At 38.5% G+C, this 15,000-nt stretch overlaps 1 protein-coding gene across 10 annotated transcripts in view; it reads right to left on the bottom strand.

The window, feature by feature from the left end:
• Positions 1-15,000, bottom strand: part of Cadps2 (calcium dependent secretion activator 2) — a 595,026-nt gene that overhangs the window by 98,515 nt on the left and 481,511 nt on the right. For 5 of the 10 annotated variants that reach the window (XM_017797102.1, XM_008828867.1, XM_017797105.1 and 2 more), the window contains 2 exons: positions 5,320-5,423; positions 3,781-3,789 (listed from right to left, as the gene is read on the bottom strand). In XM_017797102.1, coding sequence (XP_017652591.1) covers positions 3,781-3,789; positions 5,320-5,423 — 113 coding nt within the window. The remainder of the gene's footprint in view (positions 1-3,780; positions 3,790-5,319; positions 5,424-15,000) is intronic. The other 5 variants (XM_017797106.1, XM_017797103.1, XM_008828868.2 and 2 more) reach the window with 1 other exon arrangement.

Here is a 15,000-nt window from a genome sequence, read left to right as displayed (position 1 = left end):
TAGGCCACATGAGACTTCATCTCAAAAATAGAAACATACACATATATCTTTATACAAAATCCCCAAACCAGTGTGGTACCAGCTGTGATAGTTCACACCAGTAATCAACAAACTGAAGAGAATATGGTAGGGGGATTATGAGTAGGGCCAGATTGGCCTATACTTTTTGTCCAGACATGGTAGCATATGCCTGTCATGTGGAAACTGGGTAGGATGATTGTAAGTTGGGGGTCACCCTAGGCTATATAGCAAGACCCTGTCTTCAAAGAGCAAAATCAGTTAACAAAAGCAAAAAACAACAAAGGCTGGGATGCTGCCTCAGTTGGTAAAGTGCTTGCTGCACAAGCATGAGGACCTGGGTTTGGATCCTTAGCATGCATGTAAAGAGTCAGGTGCTGTGGTGTTTACCATGCCTGTTAAAACCCGGAGAAGCAGAGACAGGTTAATCCTGGAGCTTGCTGGCCAGCCAGCCTAGCTTGAATATGTAAGCTCCACCTTCAGCGAGAGACCAGGTCTCAAAAAATAAGGTAGAGCATGACGGAAGACATCTGATTTTAACCTCTTATCGCTAAACAATTGTGCATGTGAATATGATGTGCAAACACAGACCCCCACACAAAACTAACACAGCAGCAGCAAAAGTCCCATAGAATGGCACAGAGACTCATGGAACAATGAGCAGAAACAAAAAATAGAAGGAAATGATTAAAAATTGTATAATAGACCTAAATAGATATTTGTCAAGGAATAACATACAAAGGGGCAGGATACATATGAACAAATGTTCACCATCATTACTCACCAGGGAAATTCAAGTTGGAATCAGATGAATTATCACCTGATTCGAGGTAGAGTAGCTACTATGAAAAATATAGATACTGGATGTAGAAAAAAAGGTGGTGACGTAAATTACTACAGCCATTATGGGAAACAGTAAGAAAGTTCCATTAAAAGTTCAAAAGCAAAACTGCCATAGGATCCAGCAGTCTCACTACTGGGCATATCAACAAAGAAGCTGGAATCAGTATCTAAGTGTCCATCAACTGACGAATGGCTGCAGATGTGGTATGTATGCTATACAGAATACTAATCAGCTATACACACACACAAAACGATGAAATCCTGTCACATGTGACACTATAGATTGAACTGGAGGTCATTATAGTAAGTGAAATAAGCCAAGAAGAGTGGTAAGTGATGTTTGACCTCACTCACATGTGCAATCTAAAGAAGTTGTTTTCACTGCAGCTGAGAGCGGAACACTGGTCTGAGGCAGCACAGAGCAGTGGGGAGAGAAGGGGAGCCAAGGGTCATGTATTAGTGGATACTAGGTCATAGTTCCACTAAACATTGGAGTGCCACAGGGTGACTACAGATAATGAAAATGCATAAGTATTTTTCAAGGAAGCTGAAGGAAGGACATTTGAATTTTTCACCATAAAGAGATAAGAAACGTTTGAGGAGATTGAGATGTTTACCCTATTTCAATATTATACAATGTTTATGTGGATCAAACATCGCATACCCCAGATATATGGATATATAATTTTTATGTATTTTATTTAGTTATGTATAAGTTTGATTTATAAAAATTAACAATTGTTAAAGTATTAACAAACATTTTTGGTAGGACATTTATGCTTGTGCAATTCCTTTGGAGAGCAACTCTTGCAAATGGAATGTATATCCTAGCCAAGTGCAAACCACTTGCTGACTATTATCTCCTCAAATGAGGGGCTTAGTCTAGACACTAACATAATCTGTTAAAATTAGGTTTAAACCCCTTCTAAAACAAAGATTGGTTCATTTCATATATTAATAATATGTAGTAGGTGAAAATGATAAACTTATTGCAATCTCATTAGTAGTAGACAGTAATTAAATTTCATTCATAGTCAACTCTCTGGTGTGGCCAGATTGCAAGATATTATTTTGACATACATATGAGCAGAGAGGAATCAGGATACAAGTGAAACCAAATGAAGGACAATCAAATACCTTTCTTATGCTCAGACTCATTCACAAGCTAAATTTGTTTCAAATACTAATGTTCATAGAAATAGGTACTCATGTACGCACACATGCATCTGTGCGGAATGCCCTACTGTGTCTTGGTTCTGGGGCTGGAGCAGCTTGGGACAGAGCTACCGATCCAGGATAAACCACTGCTATGCAGTGAGTTCAGAGCTGCCTGTTACACCAACACCAAATTACTACGAAATAACCTTCTTTTCTATACTGTCACCAGCATGGTGAGGGACATTATACTCAGTATCCTACTTTAAATTGTTTTACAATTTTCATTTATTCATTGTGTGCCTGCACAGTGTGTGTATGGAGGTCAGGGGACAACATGCAGGAATAGGGACTCTCCATAAACCATATAGATTCCAGAGATCAAACTCAGGTAGTCAGCCTTGACAGTAAGAGCCCTTACCTACAGAATCATCTCGCCAACCCATATAATGATGATATTCTAGAGACTTAAGCCTTTGTTGTAGTAATAGGCAGCAAAATAACGATCTGAGCAGTGCTATTGATCACATTCCCTCCATTAGTCTTTCTACTGATGCTTTCAGCACTCTGAGTCCTGGGATATGCCGAGCATAAGCAAGGGAGAGAATAATGGAAGAAACGGCTCTGGGCATGCATGGTGGTCTCTGTGCAGCAAAACACTGTGATCCTGTGTGTCAAATTCACCAGCAGAAGTAGGGCAGGATCACCACTTCATAGGAAAAACAACAAATATGGGCCAGGACATGCCAGGCCTGGGTCTGACTTGAGGTTCCATCTAGTCACTAGTGATGTACCTCTCCCAAGTAGCTCTACGTTCCTGGGTCTGTATTCCTATCAGAGGGTAGCTGGTTAGAGCTACTGGCTTTCCCAGTAGGCACTGCGACTTCAGAGCTCTGTCAAAGTGAGTGGCTTTTGGATGAAGAATTTTTAGATCAATTTCCCAGAAATCTCTGATCCAACCCAGTCCTCTCCCTGAAATGTGCAGAAAGCCTTAAAATTTTTCTGAAAAAAAAAAAAAAAACTGAAATCATTTTTTTTTTTTTTCAGGAAGAAAACTCAGGAATTTGAAGAAAAGCCCAAGAGGAGAGGTCAAGAAGCCCTCGGGAAGGAGATGGGACTGCCTTACAAGCAAGTACCGGTCAAGGATCTGAAAGGTAGACATCAATTTCCTAAGAAATTGTGGAAGGACAGAAGCAAGCTCTTATCCCTGTAAACTGTCACTACGGATGGAGGCAGAATGGAAAGAGAAGGAGCAGAAGCCGAGACACCTGAAGGTTGCGTTGAGGCAGATACATTAACCTCCTCCAGGGAGCTGAGTTAGGTGCAGTTTCATGGACTAAAGAAACCTGCTTGAACATCCAGCAAAATAAATCTCAGTACAGAGTGCAGTCCATTAACACACCCTGGAAAATGACTTTGGAATCACACCAATTCACTCTCTAGTACTGCTCAGAGAAAAAAGATCTGATGTAAAGAAGAAAAACGATTAACAAAAAAATCAAAGACAAAAACAGACAGCCAAAGTATCCAAATTTCTTCAGTTGTGTTTTTTTGACTGTTGAAATTAATTATGTATGCAATAATGAAGAAAATATAGTCACTTATACAGGCTAACAAAGGCTAGCCCACTTAAGAGATAAAGTACACTTCCAGGGAAAGGCCTAAGTTGGCTTTAAAATGACAACAAGCAGAGTGAGTTCGATTCTATATTCATATAAATGAGTTGTCTTATGCTAGAGAAACAGAGGAAACAGTTTTACTCACCTCTCTTCCCTGAGGGATTCCAAGAATTTGAAGCATAAGTGGAACAGAAAAATGCCACTGTGTTACACAGTATTTCATAAAGAAGCTACCAGAACAGTTCTCTGTTTCATTTCAGCAGAGAGCAGGGTGATATTTCTGTGCTATGACTGTTTCATGTTGTAGATTCAAAAACAAATAATGTCTATATTTTAATTGTGTTTGATCCATCATATATTAACAAGCATTTTTAGTGACTGCATTGACTATATTAAAAACATTAAATTTTAGTTTCTATAGAATGTATGGGATTATTAGATGTACCTATGTAGCTGAAATACTACAATTAGATATTATATATATCTTTTTTTAATTTAGAAGGTCTAATTCTCTGATGCTGATCCCTTTTAGAAGAAGACAAAGACAAAACATACCTACATTTTATAATATGATCATTTCATTGTAGCATGGAGATGATGCTAGCCCAGAAAATATCCTCCTGGGAATTCATTTCAAATTATTGAAGCAGCTGTTTCTTCAGTTTAAAATAAAATATCCATAACAAGTTCACACATGACAGATGCAAGCTAAAAACTAGATTCCACAGTGTGAGCTAAAAACAGATGTTTTGAATGATCATATTTATAACCAGCTACAATAAATCTTAGTTACCTATAGGAGGGGTTCATGAATACCTGTTTCCAAGAATTTGCTTAAAATACAGATCCTGTAGCTTCTTATATTTTTCAAAACTAGACTCCATTAAACATAAATATTCTAAAATTTGCATGTATCTTGTCTTTTTTTCTTCTTGTTCATTTAATGTGCTGCCTCAAGAATAAAAACACTTTTAGGATACTAAAGTTTATTATATTTATTTTATTCTATATATTTCCTCTTTTCAACTCAAAACCAGGGAACCACTTTGTAAATAGACTCACAACTACAAAAAGGAGAATTTTAAGTCTTAAAATGGTGAAAGGTCACTAGGCAGCTAAAACTTAAGAATATTGGTTGAGAATGTGGCTCCAGGGTAGAGTCCAGGGTAACATGTTCAAGGACCTGGGTTCCAGTCCACCACAGCCAAAAGCAACCAAAGGTTTAGTGAAAACAAAGAAAAGTTTGATAGAAGAGGGAAGACAGAGTCAGTGGTTACACTTAAGATTATTTTCAAGTGTAAAGATTGTTACAATATTTTTAATGTTTACTGACTTATATTTTCATAGTAAAATTATCATATCATAGGGACAAAAACAACTGGTTTGGCATCAGAAGATGGGTGTATACCAGCTCTGCTTACTATTGTTTATGTGTCACAATAGTTACGTGTCCTGGGAACAGATCTCATAAGCTTTCCTTACTCTATGACTATTGTCAAAGTAGATATGAAAGTATACACACACAAACACCCCCCCCATAGTTGCTTTACAATACAGGAGTTCTATTCCCAGGATGTGCATATATTTGCCCAGATGCATACTGACACTGGTCCGAACACCTTTTTCTGTGCTGCTCCCTGTGGCAAGGCCTTTGGGAGGGCTTTACACTGTCCTAAGACGTCACCTCAGCATGATGCTCCTCATTCTGCTGTAGGACTTCTATGCAGAGCTCTGCGAGATGGAGAACCTCTTCCAGCTTCTTGGCAGGAGTTGCCTGGTTCATGGTCTCTATATATAAAACAAAACAATAGTGTTAGTTTGAAAATACAAAGCCAAACATGTCCTAGGATGTAATGATGAGATCAGAGTATTGAAACAACACAAGAAAGCATATTTTTGAGATAAGGGATGCAAGGAACACAATTGAATAGTGGTTTTTTTTTTTTCTGTTGTTGTTGTTTGTTTTTTTTTTTTTTAAAGCTGGTTCAACAGATTGCAGAAACTGCTTCACCCACAAAGCAATCACAGGGATCTGTGAGTGCTTTGCCATTTAGTATACAAGAACTAACAGGTGCAACAGCACATTAGATGCTCAACTTCTGCAACAAACAGGTTATAATTCTCCTCAAGGTCAGAAACACAAAAGAGAGCAGATACCACAGTCTTTTCCTTCTCTCTGCATTGTATTATCAGTACAATACCATTTTCACCAGATGAGCCACTCGGCATTAGCGAATCCCAGGCTTTTTTGTTGCTATTTAAATTCTCAGCTTGATGGTTTATAGTTCCTGTTGATCTTAAATTCAAGAAGTACAAAGTCACCTAAACAACTCTGACAGCCTGCAATTAACTGATTTCCTCCCCTGCATGCCTGCCTTCATTTCAGCCTACTTCTAAATGTGGGGGTGGAGGGTTAGAGAAGGGCAGAAGCATTCTTTGAAGTTGAAGGTTCTTTAAATACTAAGCCAAATTGGTGTAAAAAGGATAGAATACAATAAGATTAAGTCCAGCTACCTGAAATTCAGTAAAAGAGAAGGCAAAATAGTTGATTTCAAAGACACAACAAACTGGAAGAAATGAGATGTGCTCTATATGATGTAACTGTCTCAAAACCAAATAAAGAACTGAGTTTTCACTATGAACATTCAAGATGAACCTGCCTCAGTTCATTTTGTTTCTATAACAGACTACCTGAAACTGGGTTTTTTATAAAAGAAAAGAGGTTTATTTTCTTCAATTTTGGAGGCTGAAGTCTGAGTTTCCGTGGTTCCATCTGTTTGGCTTCTAGGTGCATTACAACATGACGGAGAATTCAAAAGAAAATGGTCAACAAGCAGAAAGTACCAAATATGTGAGATCGTCTTCCTGCGTAACAACCCACTCTTTCAAAAGTTAACTGCAAAAATCAGCTGTTAGGGATCAGCATCAATTCCCTCTGAGAGTGGTAACCCCATGATCAAATCACTTCCCCCTAGTCACTTTACCTCTTAATAGTTCTACCACTACACTGGAGACCACTGGAGTCCATGAGCCCATGGGGCATACTCAAACTAAATCCAAACCAAATCACAACTCTCTCTTACATTTAGGACTCTCTGTCCCATTAGAGAGGTTGTAAGAAAGGGAAGTCAGGTTTTCAGGAGAACTTTCTTTTCTTTCCTTCCTCCCCTACCTTCCTTCTTACCACTAGAGGAGTCATTATTATATTTTCCTGTAACAAATCTTTCAACATACTTCTCCCTAAATCTTAGCTCTCAATTTGGAAGAGATTCTTAACATTTTGTCATTTTTGTTCTTAAAGGGCACACAGCAATGCAGTGCTACTTATGGTTGGTGCTTGCTCATTAAGCATTTTATAAGCTTAAAAGTCAGATGCAGCATGATGTACAGAGGGTTCTGATCCCGCTTCATTCCCCTATAAGATGAAGTGGCATTGCTTGTCTCAGACAGGGATCAAAGAGCACAATGATCCTTTAGGAAAATCATCCAGTCAAACACCAGATAGTTGTTCTAGATGTAGACGAAATGAAGTAAGAGTATCAGAATGGCAGCTGAAATTTCCATGGGTATTTGTTTGACTTTTGAGATAGGCTCTTGTTAAATAGCCTAGAATGGCCTGGGACTCCTGTGTAGTCCAGGCTGACCTCAAACTCAGGGTCTTCTTGCCTCAAGCTCCCATGTGATGGGATTACTTACATGTGCCATCATGCTTTGTTTCCCAAACAACTCAATTTTTTGACATTCAGGTCTTTTCCCTTTTCTTTCTCTTTTTAAAAAATTTATGTATGTATGTATGTATGTATGTATGTATGTATGTATGTATGTATATGCGTGTATTGCCTGCATGTAGGTAAGTGCACCCATGTCATGCAATGCCTGTGGAGGTCAGAAGAGGCTGTTAAATCTCCTGGGACTGGAGTTACGGACAGTTGTTAGCTGCCATGTGGGTGCTGGGATTCGAACCTGGGTCTTCTGCAAGAACAACCAGTGTTCTTAACTGCTGGGCCATCTCTCCAGTCCCGCTCTCTCTGTTTTTAAGAGCAGTATATAAGATGTTCCTGATCTTAAACATTCCAGACCCAGAAATCTCTACAGAAAGAATATTCAGACACCAACTATCAACTCCTCTATTTCAGGATCATTCCCCCCAAACATACTTCATGTTCATGCTTCAACAAAGATAAATTCAAGGAAGCTCATGACTCAGCATGGAAGCCTATTCCTTTTGGGCGTAGGTCTGTTTAATTAGGAAAGCAAATCTCTCAATATTGAAGCTGAGCATGGTGATACACGCCTTTAATCTCAGCACTGGGGAGGCAGAGGCAAGTGGATCTCTGTGAGTTCAAGGCCAGCCTAGATTACATAGTGAAACACTCATCTATAAAAACAATCCTTCAAAAATTTTGGAAACAACAAAACAAACACATCTATGTTATAGGGGATGGAGTCGGGAGACACTTTTGAAAGTGGGGTGGGGGGCTTAGGGAAAGCATAGTCATAAAGGAATAGCAAAAGACCTGTTTAAGAAGAGGGGGTTCCAGAGAAGATAGCAGTGTGACAGAGGAAGTTCATTTCAAAGGAAGGGATAATGACCATTATAAATGATGATGCTTCCTTGGGTGCCATTTTGTGTCAGGTACCACCAAGCACTTCCTGTATATTTTCACATCAATCTTCCTAACACCTTTAAGTTTTGTGCTGTTTAATCTGTTCAATTTACAGGTAAGGATTACAGGCTCAGAGAGATGAAATGCAGCACTTAAAAAGTGATGACTGTAATACTTGGATATCATGTGGGTTCCTAACAGCTGTGTCCTGTCGGACTCTTACCCAGATAGAGCAAGAATGCTGGAGAATGATGTGTTACCATGGTAGCTTTCAAGAAAGACTGAATTTTAGGGAACTGTTATTTGGTACTTGTGTACAACAAGGTGTGTAGCACAGAGCCTGAGGAACCTGTCTAGTAGAATGGTGAACTACAGGAAGATGATAGTGGAATGGAAAAGAAGGGGAAGATAGAAGAGATACTTTAAAGGAACAAAGTCTTGAATAAACCAAGAAGATGCTAATGTGATCACTCAGATAGTCTCTAAGCTTCTTTATAACTGACAGAATCTATGCTGATTATAATTTTTGGATTTTATGTTTTAGATTGTATAATGTTAATATGTGTACAAATATATGAAAATAATGCAGTTTTCAAAAAGGTTAAAAATGTAAAATTCAATCACGGACAAGGAATTTATTTTCCCTATATATTTAAGTATAATATTTACTGAATCCTCATAACCAGCCTGCAGCTAGGGAATCATGATTCCTATTTTCAGTTTCAGAGGTCCCTTAGCTACCAGATGAGATTAAAATCTTACTGGGCAGAGTGTGGTGGTGCATGCCTTTAATCCCAGCACTCAGGAAGCAGGAGATGGATCTCTGTGAGTTTCAAGCCTACCAGTCTACATACTGAGACATGGTCTCATAAAGAGACAAAAAACAGGAACAAAAACCAACAAACAAAATCTAAACAACAACAAAATTAATTACTTCTCAATGATTTGACTTGTCTTTCATTATAACCTCTTTGAATAGGAATCACACACATACATAAGCACACATACATATAAACAACCTTAGCCATGAATACTGGGGGGAAAAATCAGAGACAACTTATTTTTGTTTAAATGTGAATGTGTTAAAACCAGATTTATTTTTGATATTATATAAACAAAATTTTTGAGAGCCTACTGTGTCCTAGGTGAAACTTAAAAACAGTTTAAGCATTTTATTCTTCTTAAAGTTTGCTGAGAGGAAAGAAACTTTGTCCTTGAACATAATGGCCACTCTTAATACTTTAAATAAATAGCATTTTTATCAAGCACAATATGTATGCACCCTTGGTTTTCACCCATTTTACTACAGCCAAGAAATGTAATGCACTCCATAGTCAGAACTCTGTTAGATAAAAAGGTTGTCAACAGCTCCATTAAAAAACCTACCCTGAATATTTGTGAATTCCTCCTCAAGATGTTTTCTTTCACTCTTTGTAACGTTTCTCCTGCATTACAGATGTTCTGTATATTCTTTGAGCTTTACTCCAAGTTGTCAGTTGTAATACATTTCAAATAGTGACATTTAAAACAAATATGCCCCAATGGTACTGCTCTTGGCTATGATCCTTCTGCATTCTGGAACACTTTTCATTTTCTTTGATAATATTCCTTGGCTCCCTAAAACACTTTAAAAAATATTCCTCTGTATATTTTAGAAGAGATACCACTGAGGAAAAGGTAGGGTGATGGGACACTGTAAGCAGTCAGACCACTGTTTGTTTTAAGACGTGTTCCTTGACTGTGTCCATTGCTGGTATTTTTTTGTCAGGGTCTCCAGTAGATGAGAAATGATGATCATAGTGAAGGTTGCAAGGAGACTTGGGAAAAAGATCAGTAAGATCAGCTCTTTTTCTCCATACATGATATGGAGAAATTCGTGTTTTTGAGTTTAACTTTATTTAAAAAACATTTGTCAATATTATACTCGAAGTAAACATTGTGATTTGATGCTTACTTATGACAACTGGATGAGATTTTAAGTGTCCTGAACACACATACACACACACACACACACACACACACACACACACTGAACTTAACTTTACATACATACATTGATTGTATCTGTTCCTGTAGCTAAGTAAAAAGCATTGCTCAACATAAGGTTTGACAAAAGGACTTATGACAATAATCCCGTTCTTATTTTCTTTTTCATGTATTTAGGTACTAATGAACTGGCAAGGGATATTTTTTAAAAATGTCTTCATATACATTCAGAGTTCTTGCTTGATTTTCCAACTCCGCAGATATTTCGACTTTGAGTTTCATCAAGAAATATTTATTGTAGGAGATGAAGATATAGTTCAGTAGTCAAGAGCACGAGCTGTTCTTGCAGAGGACCTTGGTTCAGTTCCCAGCACCCACACAGTAGCTAACAATCATCCTCATCTCCAGTTTCAGGGGATCTGGTGCCCTCTTCTGACCTCTGTGGGCCTGCACAATACAGGTACACTTACATACATGCAGGTTATACACTCATTGACAAAAAATAACAAAGTATTAAAATTAAAAAATATTTAACATATATAAGGTAGTATGTACCAGCAACTGAGGGGCTACGGTGAACAAGATATTATTTTTGAACTCAAACAACTTTTGGATCTCTCCCTAATTAGACTATAAAAAGAATATGCAACATACCCCCCATTTGGGGGTAATATGAGGAAATTCTGTGAATTCTCTGAATTCTCTGAATAGAAGGTCAGTTAAATATACTCATCAGGATAAAAGAGCTTATAAGAAACAGGGAGAAAGATGTGTCAACAGGGAAGCTTTAACTTGTTCTTGCACAGTCTATAGACTTTAACATTGAATTTCAGTGTGTGTGTGTGCGTGTGTGTGTGTGTGTGTGAGAGAGAGAGAGAGAGAGAGAGAGAGAGAGAGAGAGAGAGAGAAACACAATTATTGGCCTAATAATCAAATCTGTCTTCTACATTTTCCATCCCCATGCAAAGAAAAGCTCATCCTCTATTGCTTCTCCTTCCCAACATAATCAGATGGAGGAGCAGAATGTCCTGTTATATAAGAGATCGCTAAAGTGAGAAATATGAACGTCTTATGAAGGACTCTAATGGATAAAGCCAGGAATGTGGGGGAAAAGTAGAGAAAGAAGAGGAAAACAATGATCACGTTCTAGTGATGAATTAAAGCTGGGACTATACTTTGAAAGGAGGAGGTGTTGCTATATGGCAGCATTCACCTGCAATACTGAGCCCTGACCAGGGAAGGTGGGCTGAGGATACAGCTTTCTATTTCTTCTACCAGGAACTGTAAGGCAACCAGGGACAGGGACTATCAGCTGCTTCAGTGTGAAGTGCTTGTTGGCAAAGATCATCTTCCCTCAGACTCAGCTGAAAAAATGGTGGAACAGATCCCTTCGTATTCTTCTTCACCTCACTGAAGCGGATACTGATTGCTGCCCCTGTCTTTCTTCATGGAAATGTAAGACAGCAATACACACACACACACACACACACACACACACACACACACACACAATGTGCTATTTGTTCCAACTAGAAATAAAAGACTTCATTTTAGCTAACGCCACTATGTGAAATGCCTTTTGTTCGTTCATATATCATAAACTCTTTAAGCCTCTTTTGCTGGAAATTTCTCCTTGCTTTCTAGCCTGTCCTAATTTGAATCTCAACTCTTGTTCAATCTCCCTGCCTTTCTTCTTTGCAGAGAGTCTTAATCCATGCCAATACTCATGGATCCTCTGAAGGGAGGTGGGAAATTAGATATCTTCTTCCCTATTAATCAAACTCACCCCTCCCCCACTTGCCTGCCACTTCTTTAGAACTTGCCCTGTTCTGCCCTGTTTCTGGTTCCCTGTCTAGAACTTGTAATGCTAACCACTCTTGCCTTTACTTCTCCTTCACATCTCGTATTCACCAGTCAAGGACCTTCTTTTTACCCTACAGATAAGAGTTATGAAACCGGGGAGTCTTTTAGATAGACCCACTGAAGGTGTACCCCAGTTGCCTCACCCTGCATCCCTGTTCAGCATGGAAGAAGCCAGAGAGGTCTGCGTCCCCATTACCTATCGATAAGGGTAACCTCTTCAGAGGATGGAGTGATAAGAATTGGCTAGGCATTTAGGGTAAAAAGACTCCAAAGAAAAGTAGCCAGTTTCTTGGCTAAAAGTCAAAATGTCCTTGGTCCTCTTAGCAACATACTCTGTTCCAAAGGCCAAAAATGCCAAAAGTATTTGGGAGCCCTTATCTAGACCCTGAAAGAGTTTAGGGTTACCTCTTCAGAGGGGAGAATGTTAGAGTAGCAAAAATCTCCATAAGAGAGAGAGAGAGTGAGAGAGAGAGAGAGAGAGAGAGAGAGAGAGACAGAGAGAGAGAGAGAGAGGAGTACACAAAGGTGTCAGAAAAAAGTGATGGGGAGATATGGGAGGTGTTAGAGGGGAGGGAGTGGGCATGGATTTGATCAAAACACCTGATATGCATGTATGAAATTCCCAATAAAGTTTTTTTTTCTTAAAGAAAAAGAATTTACATTTTGAAGTAGCTGCCAGGTCATATTCCTGATTCTGGTCTCAGAACACATTTTCAGAACTACCAGTGCTTATGAAGAAAGTTAGACAGAAAGGTGACCTATATGAAGTTTATTTCCTGCTTTTATTAAAACTAAGTTATACCTGTAAAATAAGAAAACTCTGTGTGTGTGTGTGTGTGTGTGTGTGTGTTTACACATGCTCATGTGTTGGTGCGTGTGAGTGCAGCTACAAGTATGACGGACAGTGTGCACGTGGAGATCAGAAGAAAACCTCCAGTGTCCATGACTTTGACCTTGTTGAGGAAGTTTCATGTTCACTGATGCCTACAACAGGCAAAATGGCTTGCAAGTTTCTAGGGATGTTCTCATCTCTGATTTCCATCTTGCTACTGGTATTCCAGACATGGACTGCCATCAGCTTCACTTGGGTTCTGGGGATCAGAACTCAGGTCCTTATACTTAAACAGCAAACATTTTACCCACTGAGCCATCTCTCTAGCACTCAGGCTTCATTTTATATAAACTCATTTTAGGAAAAAAGGGACTTTTTGTAGAGTCTGAATGCATTTCATATTTCTTTGGTGTTATCATCACAAGGTGCAGTTCGCACCTGGACAACCCTGTGTTTGAGTGAAGATAATCTACAATGGCATGAGCTCTCTCACTACAATTACTTAGAATTTCTAAGAATAATAAAGAATAAGTCTGTGGCCTCCCAATTCCATGACTCTCTTAGAGACCAACTCATCTAATGGACCTGTCCTTTAAAACAACAGTTTCTTAATATTTCCTTAGAATTAGCCATGATAATAATACAATGCTTTGGATTAATTCTTCCATCATCATTGTCACATGGATGACTTTCTCTGGATTAGCTTTCATGTAAATGAATCTATTTTTAGGTCAGCAGTAGACGAAAATAAAGAATTGACCTGTGAAGTGTAGGCCTTCGGTGGCTGGACAAGATCTAAAGACTGTGATCACCATAAGCCAGCTGTAAGTTGCTTATGAGTGACTGGCTATAAAGTATCAGGTAAGTGAATGAGGAAAAGTCATTTATTTTACGTAAGGCTTTATGAAGAATTTTGAGGCATATTTTTCTCCTAAAACCCTTAAAATAAGGGTTGATGGAATTTGACAAAAAAGATTATTAGCAACCAGAGAAATTAGTATTTTATCATTTGTTATGTTTTTATAGTATTATGACATCAGAATGTTGCTAATCTTATTTTTCTTGAGATAATGCCTGTCCCTAAATTTGCAAAGTCAAAAAATCTAAAGTGTCATAGGGAAAATATGCCTTCTAGTATAGCTGGCTGGGAAGGCTATGAAGGCTTGAAGGAAGGTTTCTTTCTTGTGCTGCATACTTAGTCTGTTGTAGGGTTATAATGGGAGCATAAAAGTTTCCACTGTAATTTTCCTAGCTACTTGTACAACAGGAGTTTTTAATGACTAATCTTGCACTACATCAAGCATAATTTATGGGTATGTGTGCACATGTATTATGTAGCCGAAGTTTATAAGGCCCCTTCCTGCCTGCAACACATTGTAGCTGATGCAAATTCTGAAAATGAAAATCACCAGAATGATTTTAGAAGCTGTTATAATCAATACTGAATCATTACTTAATTCAAGTCTCTAACATCCTTAATTTGTCTCTTTTTCCTTCTAAGTGTGCTTACATAAAACATCTTTTCCATGCCATGTTATATTCATGCAGAAAAGGAGACCACCACACTCCACAGTCACAGCCTCTTCTGCCCAGCCCTTCTTTGACTCAGTTTCCACACTCAGAGAGGATTCCTGCCTGTGAACACTGGGGATATAAAGCCAGGTCAGTGAGGAAAAGGGCAGTGATCTGTTTGGGTGTGGGAAGGAGGACAAATGAGAAACTTCAGAGACTTGCCAGCTGTGAGGTCAGTTGAAGAAAGTGAAGCAACCAGTGTAGGAAAGCTAATGTTTGAAAAGATTCACAGCTTTGGTTGAGCAGAAATTTGACAAATCATTTTGATATTGTACATACAGATTAAGGTCTTTTAGGGTAGCCAAGCCATGCAATTAGTAGTAATAATATATTTGCTGCTAAGATTGAGAGAAATTCTCCAAACAGGATAAATATAAAGAGCAGGTAGAGATGGTAAAGGTGCTTTGTGTCAGCTGGAATGTCTCTATATCTTTAATGGTCTGTGTCTGTCAGCAACTAGAAGCAAATACATAGACTGATGCCTTATGTTTTAGAGGTTTCTTCT

This window comes from Nannospalax galili, unplaced genomic scaffold (genome assembly GCF_000622305.1).
Source record: "Nannospalax galili isolate Female #2095 unplaced genomic scaffold, S.galili_v1.0 scaffold413, whole genome shotgun sequence".
Lineage (NCBI taxonomy): Eukaryota > Metazoa > Chordata > Mammalia > Rodentia > Spalacidae > Nannospalax > Nannospalax galili.
Note: the sequence above shows the minus strand (reverse complement) of the source record. Positions and strands in the feature narration are given on the sequence as shown.